The sequence below is a fragment of the Giraffa tippelskirchi genome, chromosome 3 (assembly GCF_054371585.1).
Source record: "Giraffa tippelskirchi isolate mGirTip1 chromosome 3, T2T-mGirTip1v1.2.pri, whole genome shotgun sequence".
In the NCBI taxonomy this organism is placed as follows: Eukaryota; Metazoa; Chordata; class Mammalia; order Artiodactyla; family Giraffidae; genus Giraffa; species Giraffa tippelskirchi.
In genome coordinates, this window is record NC_137277.1 from 23,061,790 (window position 1) to 23,085,974 (window position 24,185).

The 24,185-nt window shown below is 51.6% G+C and overlaps 1 protein-coding gene across 2 annotated transcripts in view; it reads right to left on the minus strand.

The window, feature by feature from the left end:
* Positions 1–849: 849 nt before the first annotated feature.
* Positions 850–24,185, minus strand: part of LASP1 (LIM and SH3 protein 1) — a 40,284-nt gene continuing 16,948 nt past the window's right edge. For both annotated transcript variants that reach the window (XM_081582282.1, XM_081582283.1), the window contains exons 4-7: positions 17,529–17,636; positions 7,412–7,559; positions 6,656–6,759; positions 850–3,917 (exon numbers count right to left, since the gene is read on the minus strand). In XM_081582282.1, the coding sequence (XP_081438408.1) occupies positions 3,744–3,917; positions 6,656–6,759; positions 7,412–7,559; positions 17,529–17,636 (534 nt within the window). In that variant the 3' untranslated portion in view covers positions 850–3,743. The remainder of the gene's footprint in view (positions 3,918–6,655; positions 6,760–7,411; positions 7,560–17,528; positions 17,637–24,185) is intronic.

Below are 24,185 nucleotides of genomic sequence, written 5' to 3' on the forward strand. Positions count from 1 at the left end.
GGGAGGCAGGGCAAGAGCTTCCTGTGAGTTGGAAGTGGAGACTTGGCACTGGTTCCCTTCTAGAATGAATGAAGCCTCCTGGGGAGAAGGGGCTACAGCTCTGCACCAAACAGGGGGCAGGCCAATGGAGGCAAGATTTGCCAACTCATTGCCTGCTACTGGGGACACATTAGGCTGCCCGTGGTGTCAGAGGGGGAGCAGATGTCAGTACCGTCTGTAATTATCCCACCCAGCGCTGCCTCAGCTGCTCGGAGCAGCCATGTCATCTCCTGATCACAAAGGCTCTCACTTTGGGGAAAGCCCTTTTCCTCTCCACCCTGCTGCTATCCTGAAGCCAGGGGAAGCCTGAATTCTGTGCCCTGAGTGAAGAACACCCCTCTCCACAAGGCTGATTGGTGGCCCCAAGATGCAGACAAAGGATCTGGATTCCTTCTCTGCCACCTGCTTTTCCCAATCCAGCAGAAGAGGGGAGGAGGGCTGCCTGACCTGGTCAAAGTTCAGACCCAATGCACCTGGAGCGAAGAACTGAGCCTGGGAGATACTGCAAGGTGAGGGGCAAAGCGTGTGGGTGCAGGGTTCCTGGCAAGGTCATGGCAGGAGGCCAGAAGCATCACATTGGGGTCCTAAGACCTCCTCCAGCCCTGCCACTAGCTGGTGTGACTCCCACCAAACCACTGCCTTTCTGGGCTTCAGGGAACCCCGTCTATAAGATGGATATCAAGCAGTTACTTTTTTCACAGGACTGTTCATAAAGTCAAAGGGGAAAAAAAAGTCTGTTTAAACTGCCTCCAAGGAGATAGGACACACACACACACACCACCTCAGGACCAGAGAGAGCAAGCCAAGTCCGCAGGTAAAAATTATACTTTTATTTGAGTCACCAGGAGAAAGATTCACTTGTGGTCCAAGTCAAATGTTCAGAATCATAACAGGCCAGAAAGATTTGATCCCAAGCACAAGCCCACGAGGGAGGGGACCAAAACAGACCAAGAAAAGACAACCACCCCATATAAAAAGATGAATGGACGGCTTCACACACACACACACACGCACACACAGATGAAATGTTTGGACAGAGGCAAATTTCACGTGATCATTTCTATTTCTTTTTAAATACAGGTTTGTGGGGTGGTTATTTTTTTTTTCCAGCTATTTAAAAAAAAAAAAAGGCCCAAAAGTGCATATGTGAGGGGGAAAAGGCAGAAATTAAGCAATAGTTTTCCCTGGAGGGACATGAGGAAGAAAACAGGAAGCAATATTGAGAGAATTCACGTTTCTCACCATTGGGCTTCTTGCATTTTATTATTGGTCCACTAAAGTTATATTCACATTCTAGCTTTGTTGCATGTTCTTTCCTGGGATTAGATTGGCTAAAAAAAAAACAACAACAACCCTCTGGAACTGTAAGAAAAGACCAGGGACTCAGCCCAGCCCTCAGGTTCTGTGCTCTGCTAGGGATGGATGATTCTGGAAAGGAATAAGGACTCTCAGCAGCCCCTAGGTCCCTCAGCACCAGTGTGATAGTCCCTCCTCTCTCTGGGGGTGTGTAAGAAAAGGTCCCCTATTTTTAGGATGGGAGGAACCAAGGGCTGGCAGCAAGATTCCAGTGGCTGGCTTGCCTTGTTTTGGAAGAAAAATGAAGCTGAGCGACAACAGGCTACTTCTTGCTCCCCAGGCCCTCCTCCCAACCTCTCACTTCCCTGCCAGCCACAGGTTCTCCAACAGGATATGTCTCTCTGACCTTTGGTCCCAGAATCCACATTGTGCTTTGAGATCAAGAGGAAATAGAATGGACTAGCGTCTGCCCACGGCTCCCAAAATTGTTCCTTCTCTGCCTCCCTCATCCCCCACGCTGCCCAATATAAGACTCTCCACCCGCCCTCACCGTGGCTGTGGCCAAGGAGGGAAAGGGACTGGTCAGGCAGGGGCTCAAGCCTCTGATCTGGGGTAAATATTCCCAAATCAACTCACAAGCAGTGAGGACTAGATGTTAAACATGCCTGCAGACCCCTCCTTCTCCTGCAGGGCACAAGGATGCAACGATGTCAACCATAGGGCCTGAGTCAGTGGACTTGGGGTAAAGATGGGTGGGGGAGACCCAGAAGGGTGACAGGAAAGCCCAGAGATGAGTAAAATCAGGCAAGGGTGGTCACAGCCACCCACGAGTGAGAGAAGGGACTTGGAGATAGCACCATCTTTCCCTTCCTCAACCCAGGTCTGCGCTTCCAGTTTTGTAGCCCTGGGACCCTCTCCCTTTACTTCAAGGAGGCTTTAGGTAAATGAGCGAGCTGGGGGAGGGGAGGGTGGGTGGCGGTGAGCAGGAAGAGGGTAGAACACAGTTTAGGTGGCACAGGGTCCCCTGGCTCCCTATTCTACAGCCCAGGACACAGAGATGGGGGAAAAGTATCTGCCTGGAATCATGAAGTCTTTCCTCTCCCCCCTCCTCCAGCAAGCTACAGCCCCCAACATCAGCCCCCACCAAGTACACACCCCCTCCTCACTTCTGCACTTTGGAAAGGGGGGTGGTGGGCTTCCTCCATTCAGGGATAGAAGGAAAGGAGGGATTCTCATTCCAAAGAAAACATAAGGAACTTCTCTCCCTCAAGGACCTCCCCTCTGTGCACCCTCCTGTACCCTGCCTGCTTCTCCCACACTCACACTCGCCTGTCACAGACACCTGCAGAACCCACTCCTTCTCCCTCAAGGAAGTAGTAGAGATACAGAGCGGGCTGTGGCTTCGCACAGTCCAGTCCCCCTGGGGTCAGGTCAGGTGGTGTGGGATGCGGGGAGGCCATGGAAGGCCCCAAGCTGCCTTCCCAAGAGGAGCGGCCCGTCTAACCAGGTCTCAGGGGCTGGGCCCTCGGCCGAGAGGCCTGAGGCTTCCTTGCCCCATCTTTCAGGTGGAGGCAAGCCAGAGACCCTGGAGACTCAGTGGGAGGGAGAGAAAAGGGCTGCAAAGAGAACACCCCATTCCCCTCTTTCCTGCAGCTGTCCCTAAAGCAGAAAGGTGAGATCCGGACCCAAGCCGAGCTTCCAGCTCCTTGCCCACACCAGGCCCGGTTGAGCAGGAGAGAGAAATCACAGTGTGAAAAGGAACCATGTGGGGAAGGATTAATGAATACCAAAGCAGGAAGTTTATCCGCCTCTGTCAACCTTGAGCGGGAAGAGGGTGGTGAGGGGACCTCTTGGAGGGCTGGCAGCCCCATCTCTGAGAAGCAGAGGCGGAGCCCACCTCACTGGCACAACAGCAGCACCCTCTCCACCCCCATCCCCATCCCAGGGCAAGGGCAGCAGGGCCCCACTCCTGGGAATGTGTGGAGCGTCTCCTTTGGAAGTCCTGGGGGTCTGGGCTCACCACAGTCCTGGAATGTTTGGATGTATGAGGAGGTGGGTAGGAGGGGCTGAGGGGGCAGAAAAGAGAGAAGGCAGAGGCCTGGGAGCCAACGGGTCACCCACCCAGACCATCCCCACAGGCCTTGGCCTCCCACAGAGCGGTTCACACGTGTTCCATCCAGAGAGAAAACCAAGAAGTTGGTCAAGGGGAAAACCTGCCAGCAGGGGAGCCGCGAAAGTGGCAGAACAAGGCTTCGGTTGGCAAAAGAAGCTGGAAGAGGGGGAGGATAAACAAGCTGTCGCAGATTTTAAAAAACAGAGACACCGACGGGTGGACAGGTCACGCCCAGGACAGACGCGACGCTGTGGAATGCACTGAAGACGGATGGGGCGGGCGGTGCCCGGCGGGCTCAGATGGCCTCCACGTAGTTGGCTGGCAGCATCCCCGTGTCACCAGTGCGCTCCACGGTCCCGTACATCCAGCCGTCGTCGATCTGCTGCACGTTGACGATGGTGTCCCCATCTTGGAAGGAGACCTCGTCCTCGTCGGCAGCACTGTAGTCGTACACAGCACGGTACCGCTTCTGCAGGGTTGGGGGCATGGTCAGTCAGGGGTGCCTACCTCTCTGGGACCCCAGAGCAGAGGGGACCTGGAGCTGGGAGACAAGGACAGGCTAGGCTCTGCCTCAAGTTTTCTCACCTCTGTGTCACACTTTCTGAGAGTTATCACCTTATTAACACTGTATCTGGCACCTCCTAAGGGGCCAGATACAAACAGGGACAGAGATTACAATACCTCCACCCCGTCTCTTGGAACAGGAATACAGTACTGTCCAGTGGACACCACGCTGGGTTGAGTTTAAAAATATGACTTGCCCTGTGTGCTATTATCTGTATTATTAAAAACACCAGTCTTTCTTGTTTTTTTTTTGAAGCTGTTGATGAATCTGGTTCTTAAGTTCAGGATAAAGACCAACTCCTGGGAGAAAAAACTCCAGAAAGTACCTGTCAGGTCCCCCCTTCCAACCTCAGCCAGTCTCGTGTTTAAACCCCAGCTCTAGGAAATGTCCAGAGAAGGCGATGGCAACCCACTCCAGTGTTCTTGCCTGGAGAATCCCAGGGATGGGGGAGCATGGTAGGCTGCAGTCCATGGGGTTGCTAGGAGTTGGACACGACTGAGCAACTTCACTTTCATGCATTGGAGAAGGAAATGGCAACCCACTCCAGTGTTCTTGCCTGGAGAATCCCAGAGACAGGGGAGCCTGGTGGGCTGCCATCTGTGGGGTCGCACAGAGTCGGACACGACTGAAGCAACTTAGCAGCAGCAGCAGCTAGGAAATGTCCAGTAAAAACACATGAAATCCAACTGTGATCTTGGAAGCAGGCAAGATTCTAATGTCCTCTGACCATCAACGCCCTTGACACTGACTTGTCTCTGGAAGTCAGCTTAGCCTTTAGGGTCCCCCAGGCCAGGTTCTGGGATCCGTGTGGGTCCAAGGCTGGATGAATCCATTAGAAATCTCCAGAATCTGCCCCACCACCCCACCCCACCTCCAAGACCCTGTTCAGACCTTCTGTTTCCATTCCCCTAGTCTGCCTCCTCCTGCTGCTGCTGCTGCTAAGTCACTTCAGTTGTGTCCGACTCTGCAACCCCATAGACGGCAGCCCACCAGGCTCCCCCATCCCTGGGATTCTCCAAGCAAGAACACTGGAGTGAGTTGCCATTTCCTTCTCCAATGCATGAAAGGAAAAGTGAAAGTGAAGTCGGTCAGTTGTGTCCGACCCCATGGACTGCAGCCTACCAGGCTCCTCCGTCCACGGGGTTTTCCAGGCGAGAGTACTGGAGTGGGTTGCTATTGCCTTCTCCACTGCCTCCTCCTACTGTTCATCTATTGTGATCTCAGGGGGAACTTTCCAAAATTCAAACCTGATGAAGTTACTTCTTGGCTTTAAACCCTTCAGAGGCCCCCTATCCTATTTAGCACAAAACTTCAAATCCCACCCCCCACCCCCTACCCCCAGAGCAGAAACCAGCTTCATCAGCCCTGAAGACTATGGAATAAGAGATCACAACCCTCCAGGCTTCTTATCCTGCTTTCCAGATGAGGCAATACAGGTTCTGAGAAAGTCACCTGTCTAATTCCTGCAGGATTGATTCAAAACCTCTCCCAACCCAGTGCTCTTCACGTACTACTTTTATAACCAGAAACATAAATATTAGAAACCACCAAAAAAAAAGAGGTCACAACCCTCATGGAATGACTGAAGTGACCTTGGTCCTTATCACCAACTGTGCCTTTAATCTCTTGGGCCAAGTCACCACCATCTACGCCCGCATCCTGCAACAACCACCCAACTCATCTCCCTGCTTCCACCCTCAACTTTTTATTGCTGCTTCTCAACACAGCTGCTGAAGCCAGCTTTTAAAACATAAGTCAAAGCCCTTACTCTGCACAGCTTGCCAATCATGATGGCCTCCCGGCAGCCTGAAAGGCAAAGTGTTAGTTGCTCAGTCATGTCCGACTCTTTGTGACCTCATGGACTATAGCATGCCAGGCTCCTCTGTTCATGGAATTCTCCAGGCAAGAATACTGGAGTGGGTAGCCATTCCCTTCCAGGGGATTTTTCCAACCCAGGGATTGAACCCAGGTCTCCTGCATTGCAGGCAGATTCTTTACTGTCTGAGCCACCAAGGAAGCCCGAAGCCTACAAGTCCCTGTATGATCAGACCTCATCCCTCTCCAGTCACCTTGGCTTTCCTGCTGATCTTTGAACTCTCCTAGAATACTCCTGCCTCAGGGCCTTCACACTTGCTGTTCTCCCTCCACTACTCATTCCTTTACTGAGCCCTTTGCTGCCCCCTCCCCTTCTCACCCTGCAGTCTTTTTCTTCAGGGCTTATCTATAATCTTTTGCCACATACCTACTTATCTATTCATGTTTGTCTCCCTGACTGGAATGTAAGTTCCGAGGGGGCAGAAAGGTGAACTTTCACTTAGACCAAATCCCTTCTGTCCAGAACATGCTCAGTAAGTATTTGAAGCACTGGCTGGTCTATCTGGAACCTTAGCCTTCAGATGACCTCTCAGACCCACTGACCTTCCCTCACTTGTGCATCTGGAGCCTGAGGCCCCAGCAGTTCTCTTATCTCAGGCTACTTTATTTCTCTGAGAATTGTCCTGCCTGAGTTTTCTTTTCTAAAGGTTGTCCAATAAAACAAAAAAAGGGTGTCCAAGAAGGGACGTCTTTTCTACAGAGATGTCCAGGAAGCTTTCCCTAGGCTCACCCCACCTCCCACCTCTCCCTCTGCCAGGGCCACTCACCCCGCCCCCGCCTGGGGCGCTGCGCTGTATGGACACTGGGGCTGCAGGCTCCTTGTAGGCACCATAGGACTGGGCTGCCGGCTGCTGCTGGGGCTGCTGGTACACTGGAACCCAGCAGGAGACAGGCTCAGGACCTGTCCTGCCAAACCCAGACCCTCCCAGAACCCTCTCCCCTCCTCCATGAGACCTTGTCATGTATTTCCAACCCCACAAGCTTACTCAACCCCCACTTCTCAAGGGCTTCTGTCTGTGTGCACACAAGCTGCTGTCACATCCCAGCTGCATCCTCCCCATCAGAGCGGGAGACCAGCACAGCCCTGACCCTGGTGTTCATGCCCTGGGTAGGGATAGGACCTGGGGTGTGTGTGTGTGTGTGTGTGTGTGTGTGTGTGTGTGTGTGTTCATGCCCTGGGTAGGGGTGGGACCTGGTGGTTGTGTGTGTGTGTGTGTGTGTTCATGCCCTGGGTAGGGGTGGGACCTGGTGGTTGTGTGTGTGTGTGTGTGTGTGTGTGTGTGTGTGTGTGTGTGTGTGTGTGTGTGTGTGTGTGTGTTCATGCCCTGGGTAGGGGTGGGACCTGGTGGTTGTGTGTGTGTGTGTGTGTGTGTGTGTGTGTGTGTGTTCATGCCCTGGGTAGGGGTAGGACCTGGTGGTTGTGTGTGTGTGTGTGTGTATGTGTATGTGTGTACTTGAGGCTTCCCTCTCACCTCCTCCCCACCTTGCCTCAGGTCCTCGGTCCCCACAGCCCTCCCACTCACCTGGGGCGCTGGCGGGGATGTGGTGAGGCTGCTGCTGCTCCTGGGGCCGCCGGTAGCTGCTCTCCTGGGGATCTCGGCGCTCGGGCTCCAGACCCTCACCCCCACTGGGGCCCATGCGACTCTTCTCAAACTCCTCATGGTATTTTATCTGCAGGGACAGAAAGCAATAGGTGAAGGACCCACAGCAAACCAACCAAAGCTCCCCTTTTCCGTTGCCATTCAAGATCCTGGGATGGGAGAGACTCCTGCAGGACTCCAGGCAAAGAGAGCCAGGGTCTCATCTGGGGTGTACCGTGATGTGCCCTCAAACAAGCACTTAACCTCGCCAAGCCTCGTTTCGACCTCACAGAGGTGAGCATCAGGATCTCCCCTCAGGGGTTGCTGGAGGACGCGATGAGATGATGGATGTTAAAGGGCCGTGTAAGCTAAAGTGTTAGTGCCTCAATTGTGTCTGACTCTTCGCAACCCCATGGACTAGCCTGCCAGGCTCCTCTGTCCATGGGATTTTCCCAGCAAGAATACTGGAGTGGGTTGCCATTCCCCTCAGAAGGGAATGAATGTAAGTGAAAGCACCAGACAAATGTAAGCAGTCAGTTTTATGTCCCTGTGGCAGGGCTGGAGCTGCCCCGCTTCCACCCTGGCCCATAGCAGTGACTCTGGTTTACAGAGCATCTGCTAGGTGCCAGGCACTATGCCAGGTGTTCTGCATCACAGGCGCATTTTACCATGTCAGCACCTATACAGGGGTACAGTATCGTCCCCACATAACAGACAAGAAGGAGACTAAAGCACTGACAAGCAACATGAGTTACCCATGCTCACGGAGATTTCAGAGCCTGTGCTCTTAACCAGCAGGCAATTCTACCTCTTGTGGGCATGACCTCATAAAGCTCCGCTGAGGACCACAGTTTGCAGGACAAGAAATGCCCGGCCCTCTCCGAGGGTATGTCACTATCTGGAAGATGAGTTCCTTCTCTCCTTGGGTTAAAAAATGGGCAGAAAGAGACCTGAAGAAGCCACACACCCCAGGTCTTCACCAAGGACCACCAGGACCCAGAATTGTGTTCTTAAAGTCTGGTCTTCAGACTATCTGCTAAATGCAGGTTCCAGGACCTTCCATAGAATCTACAAAATCAGGGCTGGGGTTTTGGAATATGCACCTTTACTCTTTTTTTCTTTCTTTTTTTTTTTTGGAGGGAATATGCACTTCTAAGGGGCTTCCCAGGTGGCGCTAGTGGTAAAGAACCCACCTGCTAACGCAGGAGACATGGGTTCAATCCCTGGGTTGGGAAGATCCCCTGGAGGATGGCATGGCAACTCACTCCAGTATTCTTGCCTGGAGAAATCCCATGGACAGAGGAGCCTGGCGGGCCTACAGTCCATAGGGTAGGTATACGGTCCATAGCACAAAGAGTCAGACATGACTGAAGCAACTTAGCAGGCACAGACATGTGCACTTCTAAAAGCTCCCCGAGGTGAGTCTGAGTCTTGAAGGCTCAAGTTTGAGAACCAGTGATCTGGAGCAGAGGTTGGCAAACTCTCTGGTCCATGAGCCTGCAGCCCATTTGCTCATGGTCTGCATGTGAGCTAAGAACAGGTACTACGTTTAGTAATGTTTGGAGCCTGTGGGGAGAGCTAAAAGGAATAAGATTGGTAACACTGAAATTTCTATGAAATTCAAAGTTCAGTGTCCAGAAATACAGTTCTGCTAGAACTGTCACACCCATTCATCTCTGTATTATCTCTGGCTGCTCTCACGCCGTCACTACAGAGCTGAGTAGCTTTGACAGGCCCTTCGGCCCACAAAGCCTAAAACATTGACTCTCTGGAGCTCTACAGAAAAAGTCCGCTGTCCCCTATTTGCCCAAATATTCCTGTTGGTAATATCTGTTTCAGCACAATCCTCCCGAATTGCACCTATTGTATAAATTACACACAAGTACCACTTTACACTCATGGAATGTCTACACACATTTGTGTGTAAAACATACAAATATGAATAAAACAAAGGATGAAAAAGAACCAGAGTCAGGAGTTCTGGGATTTTCTGCCTGCATTCCCAGTGGCAACACGCCCACACCCCACCTTGAGGACCTACTGACTTTTCAGAGAGGAAACTGTAGGGGGAAGGAAGCAAGCAACGGAGCAGAGGTGGAAGGTCCACGGTTAGTGCTCTGGGAGCGCTGGGCTGGGACTGGTGGAGGAAGTGGGACAGTGACAGAAGAGCACCCCGTCCCAAGGAAACTCAGAAGCGGGGACACAGAAAACTGGTCTGGTCCTGAGCAGACCCAGGCCTGAATTCTCTCCAGGCCTCAGACCCACCACCGGCCTGGAGGCTGGTTCTCACTTCCTGTTCACCAGGATCCTGCCCTGTGCTGCTCCCAGTGGAAAAGGGGGTGGGGTGAGGAGGACAGGGCAAGAAGGGGGCAAAGTCTGCCCTGCCTCCAGGAGCAGAAGGAACCAGCAATTCTGTGCCCTGGAAGCCCCTGGCTGATCCAGCTGTCCAGCCCAGGTGCTCCCGTGGTCCACCTCTTCTCACTTTCTTTGCTGCTTTCTCGCATCCACTTTGTAAGGAGGGCAAGAGCTAACACTCAGCCAGGAGTAGCTGGGCTACAGGTCGGCAGGGGTGGTCGACTGGGCCCACCCGCATCTCCCTTCTGCTCTTCTGCTGTTGAATGATGGTGACTTACTGCAGCCCAGGCTGGGAGAACAGGTGGGGCAGCAGCACAGCCTGGGATGGGCTGGTGGGGAGGCAGGGAGTGCCTTGCTTAGGGGTTTGGGTCAGGATGAGCCCCCCTCCTCCTCTTGCCCCTTTCCTTCATGCCCAAGCAGGGACCCATACCCAAAGAGCAAAATAGACTGAGCCAGTACCTGAAGGGGGGACAGCTGGCCCTGGTCAGACTGAAAACCCATCAGATCCCCAAACTCCCATGAAGTAGAGCACCCAGGGGTGAAGGTCAAGGGCCAGTGTCCTGCTCTCAGATCCCTAAGACAAGGGCAAAAGGTGAGAGTCTCTCTTGAGCCCACTCAGTGAGCCCCTCTCCTCTGGCAAGGAGTGGGGGTGGAGTGGGGGCAAGGAGAGGCCTCTAGGCTCTCAAGGCAACTGCCCTTCTGACTTCTGTCCTGGGGGTAGGAAAGGTTAGCTTCCCGTGTTTACTTTCTGTTAATGAAAAGAGGCCTGACCCGGGGGGCCGGTGACCATGTGGAGGCGGACAGAGGCCTGCCCGGGGCCCTGCGGGAGCCAGGACGTGGGCTATGGGGCAGGCCCACGCTACCCTGGTTGACAGTCCACTTCTCAGGATGTGGCTCTGTCTAGATTAGTGAAGGGGTGACTCTTGGAGGAAGAAGCACATCTGGGTCCCATCCCCCATCATGTTGTAGACTCAGTCCTTCATCGAGGACTGCACATCCCTCCCACACCTCACCCCTAGACTCACGAGCCATTCACTTGCTCATGTGAACTTGGAAGAGTCCTATCCCCTCTGGGCCTGAATTTCCTCATCTTAAAAAGAGGCCATGGCACCATCTGCTCCCATGTGGTCCTAAGGCTTCCAACCATCTCTAGGAACCTAGCCAAATCCTAGAACTGAAAGCAAGTCTGGACGTGTGTTCGTTTCCGTAAGTGGCTGATGGGCTCCATCTTGCTCCTTAAAAAGCCACTCCACACAGGGCCAGCTGATCCAGATGGACAGAGCAGGGGCAGCCTCAACACAGGAGAACCCTTCCCACCACCGATACAGGAACCACCTGCTCACTGTAATAACCTTGACTCAGCTCTTCACATTGAGTTCTCTGCATATAATCTCCCTTGGCCTTGACAATAATAACCCTTAAAAAAAAGTCCCATAGGTACACTTTAATTTCCATTTTACAGAAGTGAAGTGACTTTCATTAGTCAGGGCTGAAGCTGGTGATACAAGGACAAAGCCACAGCTGGACGGGTCCTTTCCTGGGACAGGGTGACCACATGCCCAAGTCTGCCCCTGGTCCCAGTTCATGTCTTCTAGAATAAATATGAATAGCACTCCCTTTCGCTTTCAAAAGGGATGATAATCACAAGGTCACCCTAACTTCGAGAGAAGGGGCGCCAGCCACTGAAGTCAGGAGTGGCAGCACAAAACGGAAGTGGACTGAGAAAAGTGAGGCTGCAGCTCCCTTCTGCCCCAGGGGCCACCTGATAAAATTTCAGTACTATAAACTTCCTCTCCCTCCCCTGCGCAGGAAACAAGGAAACTATTATTACTTTGCTGATCGACCTAATAGCTTGAGAAGCAAAGAGGCACCTTAAAGGGTGTGAGCACATCCAAAGGGGAAATAAACACTTATCAGAGGCCAAGGCCCTGGTTGATCTCAGTCCCAGGCTCAGCAAAGTTCCAGTCGTCTAAGTGCCCTGAAAAGGGGTCACCATAAGCTCAGAAATGTCAGCAGAGGCCCAGCCAAAAACTGTCCTGGGACCCCACGGAAGGACGCCCGGAGATCCAAGTGCACTGAGGTGGAGGGGTCCAGGCCCCGGAGGACACTCCCCACTCACCCAGGGCCCTGCCAGCCAGGACTCCAGGATGACTCATTGAGGGTCCATTCCAAAGCTATGGAAAACGCATTTTCTCTGCCAGCTGATGGTCTGTTTTCTGAACCCGTGTTCTCCTTCCTGATTGTGGTGGAAAACCAAGGTCTGACTCCACACTTGCTCCCACATGATTCCACATCACAGCCAAGAAGGGAATATCAGGCTCTGGATGGAATAATCAACTCACCAGCCAAGGTCTGGTTTTTCTAACAATGTTTCCATTTGTTGTGGGCCTCTGTGGTGCCCTTATATGCATTACTCATTTCCTTTTCTCAGCCAGCCCAAGAACAATGTATTACGATCATCCCCATTTTTCAGACAGGGTAACCAAGGCTCAGGAGGTAGGTAAGAGGTGCATAAATGAGTCTTACCATCAGCTCCTTAGTTCTCAACCACCAAGTAATGCTGTGCTCCCTATGAGAGACTAACACTATTTCGTTTTTAAAACAAATGTAAATCTGTGCTCGACTTCATTACTAATCAGAGAAATCCAAGTTAAAACCATGAGATACTACTACGCACAATCAGAATGGCTAAAATAAACAAGCCTAAGGATGCAGAGCAGTGGAAACTCTCATCAGTGCTGGCGAGAGGGTAAATCAATACCACTGCTTGAATAGCAAGGCTGAGGGAACATAACCTCCAACAATTGCCCTCCACGTTAACGCTAGGAAACATGTATGAAGCTGTCCACAGCCACGGAAGCAATCCAAATGCCACCAACCCCAGAATCAACAAAATGTGGGATAAGCAGTTTAAGCAGAATACAAGACAACAGAAAAGAATAAACTACAGCTTCATGATGCTTTAAACCCAGTGTTGCCCCAAGGATATGACACAAAAGAATAGATACTGCATGTTCAAAATTGGGGAAAACAAAACTATAGTATTCAGAAATGCATAGTTATGGAGGGGGGATAAATTAGAGGAGTTTGGGATACATATACACACTACTAAATATAAAATAGATAACCACAAGGACCTACTGTTACAGCACAGGTCACTATACTCAATATCTTATAATAAACTCTAAGGGAAAAGAATCTGGAAAAAGTTAACCAAATAACTTTTCTGTACACCTGAAACTAACACAACATTGTAAACCAACTATATTTCAGTTTTAAAAAAAGAAAAAATATTACATACTTAAAAAAAAAAGCACACAGGGTTGTCCAACAAGCCCATCTCCAGCCATCTGACTGGGGCTAGAATTTTCTTTAACTTTACTATTTACTACTGATTGGGCCCAAACTATAAGGACCGAAGGGTTTCCCAGGTGGTGCTGGTGGCAAAGAACCCACCTACCAATGCAGGAGACATAAGAGACACGGATTCAATCCCTAGGTCAGGAAGATCCCCTGGAGGAGGGCATGGCAACCCACTCAGTATTCTTGCCTACAGAATACCATGGACAGAGGAGCCTGGTGGGCTACAGTCCATAGGGTCACAAAGAGTCAGACACGACTAAAGCGACTTAGCATGTATGTATGCATGCATGCATGCATAAGGACTGAAGCTAATTTAAGAAATATGAGCTGCTAATTATTTCTGACTGTAAGAAATGCAAAAGATTTCAGCCTGTAGCAAGGATATCTCCAAAGCTTATGGTTTTACAGTCCTGTAGGACATTAACTAGTTCTGCAGCTAATGGCAGAACACTAACCAGTTCTATATCTAATTATATCCAGTGCTTTCTTTCACAGACTAGGCCTCACCTCTGCCTGTCAGATGCTCCCAGCTGGTTCCTCATAATTAAGTTAATTATATGATAGGTACTCACTACATGAGAATTATGTCTTTTTTCTGAACACTTTGAAAGCTCTATTTTGACAGGGGGCTGTCATGCTCTGCTTCCTGCCTCGCATGGTGAACACACACACAGGTGTTTATGTGTTACGCTTTACAGAAAAAGGAAAAGTTAAAAAGACCCAAAACTGTATACAGGAAATCTATATATGAGGAAATATGTAGGTAAATGAAAACTTGCCTACTTGAACGCAGGGGCTCCTGGTAAAAGGGACTCAGCAATTAAAAACTTCCATCTAGGACTTCCTTGTTGGTCCAGTGTAAGAATCTGCCTGCCAATGCAGGGGACACAGGTTTGATCTCTGGTCTGGGAAGATCCCAAGTGCTGTGGGGCAACTAAGTCCATGCCTAGAGGTCCTGCTCCACAACAGGAGAAGCCACTGCAACGAGAAGCCCATGCAGGGCAACCGGAGAGCAGTGCACCGCAGCTGGAGAAAGCCCATGAGCAGCAACTAAGACCCAGCACAGCCAAAAAAAAAAAAAGAGACTCCCATCCATTACAGCCATCAGAGCTGGTGACCAAAGGCCAGATTAATATTGGGTTGGCCAAAAAGTTCGTTTGATTCTGTCCATAACATCCTATGGAAAACCCCGAATGAACTTTTTGGTCAACCCACTCTAACTGAATCACTTTGCTATACAGCAGTAACGAGCACAACATAGTAAACCAACTATACTTCAACTAAAAAAAAGTCAATTACACAACACAAGGTCTAACTGACTAGCACCTTGCCTGCCAAGTTTCCACGCATTTTCAGTACTAGACAAAGGCCCAACTTTTCAGCCAAACTTTAGTCCATGTCTCTTCTTTCACCACAATGTAGAAAGCAAAGTCTACCTTTAAATTAATAGCAATGGACAATATTTATCTCAGATTAAGTGCTTGACATTTTCCTCACAAATGAGGCATCTGACGATAACCTGGGAAGTGAGTGACAAGCTCATACAGGAACACTATTTTGGATACAAAATAGAAGGTGTGGCTCCAGACATCATCTTTCCCAAAACTCCTCTGGAGGAAGGACAATTTAATAACGTGGTTTAAAGTTCCCTGGGGGTTCTGGGATGTAGCCAGGACTGGCACCTTTGGTGAAGCTCTTTTCAGATTCTTGGTGATGATTCTCAAACTGCAGAGAACTCAGGGAATGTATTAAAAATGTTGGTTCTTGAAAAAGAAATTTTATTTTCTATCACTTTTAATTTTGTATCTATATGAGGTGATGGCTATTCAGTCAACTTATTGTGATAATCATTTCATGATGGAGGTAAATCAAATCATTATGCTGGACGGCTTAAATGTATACAGTGCAGTATGTCAAGTATAGCTCAATAAAAATGGAAGAAAAGATAAAAAACAACAAGAATAATTTAAAAAATAAAATGCTAGTTCCTGAGACCCTTGGTGTTCCAGTGGCAAAGACACCATATTCCCAATGCGGAGGACTCAGGTTCAATTCCTGGTCAGGGAACTAGATCCCACATGCCACAACTAAGACCAAGCATAGCCAAATAAATAAATAAACATTAAAAAAAAAAATGTTAGTTCCTAAAAATGGGATAAAATTAATGCTAGTTTCTGGGCTCTGCTCCCAAGCAGTTCCAGGAGGAGTCCTCTGAGGCTGCATTTTCTTTTTTTTAGCCTGTATCTTCAATCAACCTTTTCAAGTGATTGAAGTACAGCTGTTTGGAAGCCCACAGCTGACAGACTAACTGCATTTGCTAAAACCAAGAGTCTTCCAGCTTTGTGTTCATGTGTCACAGGTCCCAGCTAAAGCTGCAAAAGCAGAACCAGGTCAGGCTTCAGTCACCTCCCCACCTCAGATAGAGGAGAATCAGCTCATTGCAGCCCTGTGGCTACTGATAAGATGGTATCTGCCCAGGTGTGGGTGTCTTGGCCAGAGTGAGTTGTTACCAGGGCTCCTCAGACGTTAACACGTCTAATAACTAGCTGAGGGGGAGAGGTTGGGGAGTACAGGTGCAATATGCTGGGTGTGGAGTATTCTGGAAGCCTTCCAGAAAAGCAGGCAAGGATGACTGGGCTTGCCTCTCCCTTCTAAAAGCCACAGGCTGGAAACAATGAGTGAATGTGCTAGGGGGTTGGGGTTGTAGGAAGGGAGCAGGTGTCCAAGATAACAGTCTTCACAATGAAAGATAACAGTCTTCACAATGAAAGGCCAGAGGCTAAAGACCCAAGAGTCCAGTTTTCTGTATCTTCCTTCCCTGTTACCCGAGGCTTCCCCTCCCTCCTGTTTTCCGTGAGGACAGCTGAGACCCACACCTTTCCACCTTCTTCTGGGCACAACCTGCAGGGAAGCTCTCAGGTTGAGGCCAGGCTCTGGCTTATAAAGAAGCAATTGAGACAAGCTTGTTTGAGGGGAAGGGGGAATTACAGCTGTCAGAGGCATCTTAGCCCAAGGGAAGCACTCCATTTCCTCAAGCCACAAATTTCAAGCTGCGGGTCAACAATCTAATTGCGAAACCCAGCATCTTTAACAAACTAAAGTAGAACAGAAAATATCCAAATGCCCTTTAAGTGGTAGAGCACTCTTTCCTGAAAGTTTTGGTTCTGTTTCTCTTAAATAAATCAGCAAGCCTGTTCAGTGGGCCACGACGTGAAATGTATTTCATACTGCAGGCTGCTGATCAAAGTTTAAGAGCCAAGGTCTCAGGCATGGCCACTTCTGATGGCTTGGGCCCTGGCTTCTGACATCCACCGGAGTCACAGCAAGTAGACCCTAACAACGGTCCAACTCACTTCCAGGAGTGCCTGATCAAGGAGGTCTGAGGGCTGGATGCCAGATAGACCACCCAAAACTCAGGCCCCCTGCAGCCTCTGTCCCCAGTCCTTCAGCCCAGAGTGACACCAGGCAACCTGCCAACCCCTCCTGAACCAGACCTAAAGACACCTGCTTGCCCAGTCCTTTATAGGACTCTGTGCAACATAGGCTTGCAGCCCATGCCCATGCTTGTGGCTCACAGCAGTGCCCCCGCATTGCCCAAAGCCCCCTAAGCAGCCTCCCCACAAGCCCAGAGCCACAGAGGCTGCTAGTCTGTGGCTCCGCCAAGCAGGAAACTGAGCCACAGGTGCCATAAGGGGTGTGGATCCACTGCCCCCTCTGCACACCCAGCCCTGCCATGGCTAAACACTGGTGACTACCCTGGACCTGGGAGGGCCAGGCCAAGGGGTGCAGAGCCAGCGAGCAAAACCCGGCTGGGGTTTTTACACAGGAAGGAAGAGCAAGCCGAGGTGGGGGAGGAGGCTGAAGGAGGGCGGAAATGACTGCAATGTCAGCACCCAGAGGCGGTCGATGGGGAGCCCGGCCCCTCCCCACCCCTGCCACCCAGTTCTGACCTTTGTGCTCAGACAAAACAGCCAGTCTGGACCCTGGCCCTCACCATAGCCAGCAGGGAGGAGGGGAATTTCAGAGAGAGTGGGGGGTGAGGGGAGTGATGGGGCACAAAGGCCCTCCCTGTACACCCCCCAAAAAAGTCCAGTTCTTTCAAGGTGGAAATATTATGTGGGCAGAGGGTATCAAAGGGGCAATCTGGGGGTGCACAGAGGAAAGGTATCTTGGGAACCCCAAACTGTTCCCTTCCCTCAGCTCATGCAGGCACCAGCCAAGCCTGCTGAGGAAAGCAGGGGCGGCATAGAACTGGCCTCAGGCAGGACTGCCAGGCAGGTGGGGAGGAGACGAGAAGGGAGCGCCAGGGTCAGGGTAGTACCCGGGGAGCAGGGGACCTTACGTTACTGATTTGGTCCTGGGTCTTCTTGATTCTCTGGAGCTCAGGCGTGTCTGCCACCACGCTGAAGCCTTTGCCCTTGTTCTTCTCAAACTCCTCCTTGTAGCGTACCTGGAGGACCAAGGTGGTGGAGAGGGATTAGAGTCGAGGCAGGGGGAGCAGGGAGGGCTCCAGCCTGCAGCAACCAGCCAGGAGAGACCCTGACCAGAAACCCCCCTGCAGTGACATCAACTCCCACCTCCCACCTCAAGACAGAAATCTTGGCCAAAAAGTATCAGACCAATGATAATAAAATATTAATATGTATTCATATTTGGTGTATCCTGAGTGCCAAGAGCTTTACATGAACTGTCATTTAAGTCTTGCTATAGACTATCATTAGTTCCATTTTACAGACAAGGAAACTTGAGCCACAGAGAGGGAAAGTCACCTGCCCAAGCTCACACAGCTTAGCAGCACAAGTTCAGAGCCAACAGGATGAAACTTTCATCTGCCTGACTCCTGAACCTTCACCATGGTCCATCCTGCCTAATGGCGAGAGGAAGAAGGTTCTTTCCAGAGCTCCAAGGACTGCCCCAGCCCTCACCCTGGCCAGGATGTGGCCCTACCCGCTGAGAGCCCGGGGGAGTTTCTGAGTGAGGGCTGTGCCAAGGGACAAAGTTGGTGCCCAGAAAGGAGGGCGGTAAGACAGCCACTTGGAAGACTCAATCAATGAGCCTTTGACAGGCCCCAGCAGCTGCCCAGAGCCTGCCAGGTTGGCTTTTGAGGTCAGCACCAGAGGAGGGGATGAAATGGGTGGGGGACAGACAGCACTTCAGGCTTCCAAGTGCCAAGAAAGACCCCTACCACCCCCTCCAATGCCCCTCTCTTCTGAGTATTCCATGGAAACCTGAGTACTAGAGGGACTTAAGTCAGACATTCAGAAAGGACTTCCCAAGCACTAAAGGAACTGAAATATGAAAACTGTCCTCCCCTGGGGGTTTTGAAGAGCAGAATGGAGGCTGGAAATGGCCCTGGGACAGGGACCTATTCCTCTGGTTTTCAGAGTCTTTACTGTCCACCTCGGCAGCAGCTGTTCCAAAGCCCACCAGCTGCTTGGATTTCTTCCATGCAGGCTGCACTGTCCTGGAGGCAGGTCAGCCCAGGACACAAGGCCTAGGAGCTTGGGAATTTCCAGGCCGCTCCCAGGCTTGGAGTCATCTGGCCTCAGGGCTGAGCTGCACCGAGACCGGACTGACAACCCACACCTGTCGGTTCCTCTGCATCCTCCAGGAGTCGGGGTCCCTGTCTGTCTCCAGAGCCCCAGCTCACCCATCCAACAAGGGTTTCTTGTTCCTAAAAGGTTCCAGAACCTCCTTTGTTCTGGCCCAGACTGAAATAAAGGCCTGGATGTGCTAGATCCCCTCAGACTGGAAGTTAACACAGTGGGTCCAGGTACCAATCCACCCCAAGGGCTTAAAACTGCCCCACAGCAGCTCTTCCAAGAAGGCCTGGGCCAGCACAGCAACTCTTAGTGGTGGGCATGGGTTGGCAGGGGAGACCCTTCTGGAAGCGGGTATCAAGAAAGGTAAAGCACTGAGAGTCAAAAATGCATAGCTCCAGATCCAGAGGCCGCAGATCCAAGACCTCTGGCCTTGATTTCCTCACCTGTAAGAGGACTGTCCATAATGGAGAGGGGGCTTCCTACCACCAAGCAAGAGCAAAGAGCCCGAGGGAGTTGGTATGAACACAGGCTGTCTCCCACTTGCTGAGTGATCTTGGGCAACTGATTTAACCTCTTGGGCCTCAGTGTCCACATCTGAAATGGGTATCATGACACACCCATTCTAATCAAAGATACAGGTGGCTTTCTTTAAAGCAACAAACACATATGAAGCACACGGCAGGGTTCAATGTGCAAGGATAAGGGTTAAGTGTAAAGGTGCTTTGTCAAGTGCTGAACCAACGCCAGTCCCTAACTCCTTCCTCCACTTCCTGGCCCTCTGGAAGGTCAGGCCCCTAATCCAGGGGAATAATTGTCATGGCAACACTACAATGACATCAGCTGGTTCCCAGGCTCAGGAACTGCCTCTCCCTCCCTGCTGGGGAAGGATAATTCATTTCACTCCTGGCACAGGCAGCCCAGAGAAGGCGGGGCTGGAAGGAGCAGGGGGCAAGAAAGGATGGAAGCCTATGCTCAGCACTACTTTGCTGTGTATGCCTGGGCAAGTCGGTCCCCCTTTCTGGGTCTCCTGAGAGTGGCCAGCCAGCTGATCAATAAAAGTCCTTGTGGTTCTGGAGTTTCTGACCATATTTAAGCACCTGCCCCTGACTATGGAGAATCAACGTGGGGAAGATTCTCTGGCCATCTGGAATAGGTGGAAGAGATAAAAGTCAAGGAACCAGAAGTCTGGGGAGGGCCCCACGTGGAACCTCCCTCATCATCCAAGCTGGAGTCCTTGCCCTCCTCTGGGATGGCTCACCGGGATGTGACAGGGGGCTCTGAGCAGGGGAGTGACCTGTCCAAGGTCACTCAACCTGCCTTGTCGGTTCAATTCAGGAGTCCTGTCTGAATGCTGCCTGCCTGGGCCTCCCACCCTGGACACTCCCAAGGTAGAGAGGGGAGCGATGCCTGAGGCCCCTCAGGCCTGAACAACCAGAGCCTAGGAAATTCTACTTTTCATATATAGATTTATTAATTCTCCCCCCAGATTCTAGCTTGTTCATCACTTACCATAGCAAATAGTAGGTACAAACAAAGGTTTGTTGGGTAAATAATGAATGAATTGAATGCAGAAATAAAATCTCCAAACAGGCAGCATAAGTTGAAAAACAACTGCCTTGCTGACCCGATGTAAGAGGAAAGATCATGACTTAAAAATATATATATTGAAAAAAATATGATACCAACATTTTCTACTTATTATGTACCTACCATGTGCTAGACCCGCATACTATGTAACCCACCCACTTCTAACAAAAAAAGAAATTGTTTTAAGAGTAAACACACACAGATGGGGAGAAGAGCTAATGAGAAAGGTCAATTCTGGAAGCAGTCATCAAAAGGTCTAATACTCCCTCAGCTTTATCATATCCAAGCTCCATCTCCACTCCTTTCCAGGAGAATAGTAATAGTGAACATTTACTGAGTGCTGACTGTATGCCAGGAACTGTTCTAAATACCTAATATATAATAACATCCTCACAATAACCTTTGGAGAGAGGTAATTCGTACTTTACAGATAAAGGCAGTAAGGCTCAGAGAGGTTAAATAACTGGTCCAAGGTCACTGAGCTACTAAGGGCAGATCCAGGATTTGGCCTTCAACTGGCTCAGGTATGAGTGACACAGGATGCTGCCTACCCTGCAGGTTATAAGAGTCAAGGTAAGAAAGTGGGAACTTTGCACACAGCAGGGCAGGGCACAGGACTTTGCTACAATCTCCTGTCCCCTGCGGCATGTGCCCCGTGGCATTTCCCAAGCACAGCACCAAGGATGATGAGGGTAAAATTAAAGAGACCTTTTCCTTTCACTTTTGTCTGAGCTCAGAGGGCCACACAGACAGCCCCAGCTCAGCCCCACCCCAAAGCTGCTGCCTCTACTAGTCCTGGGGCTGGGGGTGGGAGAGCTGCCCTTTGAGGGTAGGGGGGTGGAGGGCTGCTAGGCCCTCGCCACCAGGGCTCTGCCTCAGCCAGGCCTGGACAGGCCCACCCAGAGGGTCATTTCTGGTCAGCCCTGTGGTTACCCGCCCCCACAAGGGAGGCTCCAGGTGTCCCAGACACGGAAAGTACCATTTTGGGAACCAATCTAGAAATAGGAAAACAAAGTTGAAATAGCACAGGCAACTTCCCAGAGACAGAAGAGACAGAGACACCAACGCAGGCCCAGGAAGGGACCTGGAAGGAGACGGGGGGCTGACCCCCTGGCGGGTGGGGCGGGCTAGGTAAGGAGGCTCCCACTTCCCTTCCCACCACGCCGGCCCGCCCTGTCCCCACAGCGACCACAGGAACCAGAACTGTCACGGCCCACCGCCCCCAGCCAGGCCCACTCAGCCCTTCCAAGCCTCAGAGCCTCAGACCCAGCCCTCAACATCTAGGCAACTGGGCTTTCTGTCCCCATTTTACCAGGAAAGAAAAGAGCACTGAGAGGCAAAGGGGTGAGACTGAGGCCACACAGCCCAGGGAAGCAGGAGACAGAACCAGACTTGCAAAGAGGACAGGACCCCTCTTCACACTCTGCCTATCCCAACCCCGAGCCCCAGCCCTCAAGAGCCCAACTGCAGGAGATTAGAGCAGTGGCCTCAATGCAAAGCCTCAGCTCAGGCCCCTCACAGCAGCTCCTCACCTCCCTCTCTACCCTACAGCCTGGCTCTAAGCCGCTCAGAGCAGGTCTGCAGGACCAAAAGCCCTCATCAGAATCACCAGGGCTGCCCAAATGCAACTCCCTGGGCCCGGCCCAGAAGTGGCAACCAAAACCCCCTTGGGTGGGGCTGAGGACTCTGCATTCTGAACACCACCCTCATCCCCTGCACCATCCCCCCTGGTGGCCGATGCATCCTGGGCATTAGTGCACACAGCCGGGCGCCACAGCAGGCTGCAGAGGGGCTGAGAGCAAAGGGCCTGACTTCTGTCAGGGAGCTGGCTCTGCATGGCCTCTAACCTGTGTCCCCGTCTGTAGCACAGGGACAAGAGTCCCTCCGTCATCAGGTGGTTATGAGGACTAAATGAGGTCAGGCCCGGCCCCCAGTGATGACCCACGAAGAGTGACTGGCCTTCTCATGACCTCCCCACCCTCCCAAGAATCAGGAACCCCGGGGACAGGCAGTGGGCCAGGCCCCTGGGAGACAGGGTGGGTCTGGAGGTGGACAGGGGCTGCTTCCTCCTACAGACCCCGCCCCTCAGGGATTGAGTTCCACAGGCAAAAAGAGCTGCAGCCCAGCTTTTGTGGGATTGACAAAGGCTGAGGAAATTAGCAGGGTTTGAATTTCTCCTCCTGAGAGTAGGTGTGTGTGTGGGGGTGTATGTGTGTCCCTTGCTTCTGCCTGAGTGTGTACACACACTCCCACACTCCTCTCATGCTGTGGGGTGAGTACAGGTCACCCCACAATGCTCTGACCTGCTCTCCCTATGAAGCCCCTTCTACCTGCGACAGGATGGGGAGTTTCCAAGGCAGTTGTCAGGGCCTGGCCAGGGGATTCCCTGTGCAAATCAGGCCCAGGCCCGAGTGCCATCTCAAGCCCTCTTCCTGCCAGCTGAGCCACCCAGCCCTCCTCAGTCAGCTGGGCTCTGGTACCCACATTAGCCCCCACAGTGACTGCGGCTTTCACATCACAGCAGGGGCAAAGCCTGGGCTGGTAGATGTGAGCTGTGCTAAGGGCCAAATTAGCTTCCCCTACCTGCGCCCAGGTGGCTCAGCGGTAGAGAATCTGACTGCCAATGCAGGAGATGCAGGAGACGTGGATTCCATCCCAGGGGTCAGGAAAATCCCTTGGAGAAGGAAATGGCAACTCACTCTGGCATTCTTGCCTAGGAAATCCCACGGACAGAGGAGCCTGGCAGGCTACAGTCCATGGGGTCGCAAAGAGTCAGACACAACTTAGCACGCGTGCACCTGCTCCCCCATCACGGTGGGATACACAGGAGGCCTGAACGCCTGGCCTCACAGGGCTGCACGAGGTCAAGGTCACTGTACTCGGGAGTGGAAAAAAAACAGAGCCTGGATCCTGAAAGCTCACTGAGAGTGCGTGTCAACAGGCAAAGTCCGGTGCCTCTCAGAGCCTTGGTTCCCTGTCTCTGACGCCTGGAGTCAAGTCAAGCATAAATGAGGTGAAGTAACTGAAGTGTTTGCTAACCTATAAAAGTTCTCACCAACAGGAGGAACTATTGTGTTTATTATCAAAGTAGAGATAGTTCTCCTTAGGGAGTTGGGTGGAAAACTGGAAAGAATACAAGTCTCAGACAAACTGGCATTCAAAGTCATTAGCACCTATTTCCTCTTCCGTAAAGCGAGAGGGATCCTGCCAACTGCACAGAACTATTGTGAGGCGTGAACGCTACCACGCCCAGAACACCAAGCACTCCATACATTAGCTATTAATACAGTTATCACTGCTACTACTACTTGTATGATTTCAGCAAGCCCCTTACTGTCTCTGAGCCTCAGTTTCCCCATCTGTACAATGGGAAAACAGCACCTTCCTTGCAGGTTGCTGGGAGGATTAAATGAGAGAATGTGTGTAAAGCCTTTGCCACTCCAGGGCTAGTTCTCCTTCATGTGACCAACTGGGAGAAAGGGAGCCAGAGAATTCACATCAAGATTAGGCAGCAGGAGCCCCACCTGCAGGGATCAGGAGGGATTCCCCCTGAGGCCCAGGTGGATCCTCCAAGACATTTTCCTGGCCCTGGGCACCCTGCCCACTGGTTACATTCCCCAAGAGGTCTTTGCTAAAGCCCTGCCCTGTCCCACCCTACAGTCCGGGCCAGGCTTGTCCTAGAAGCCCTCTCAGACCCCCAGTCAGGGTAAGTCGTTCTGATCGAAAGGTTCTGGGCCTTTTGCTTATTCCTCAGTGACCCCTAAAGCCCCAGCTCTCTCCCCCTGGTGCAGGAACCCCATCTCCTCCCCTATAGCAGTGGCAAGCAGGGCTCCCCCTGAGGAGGGGCTCAGGAAAATCAGGCCAAGGAG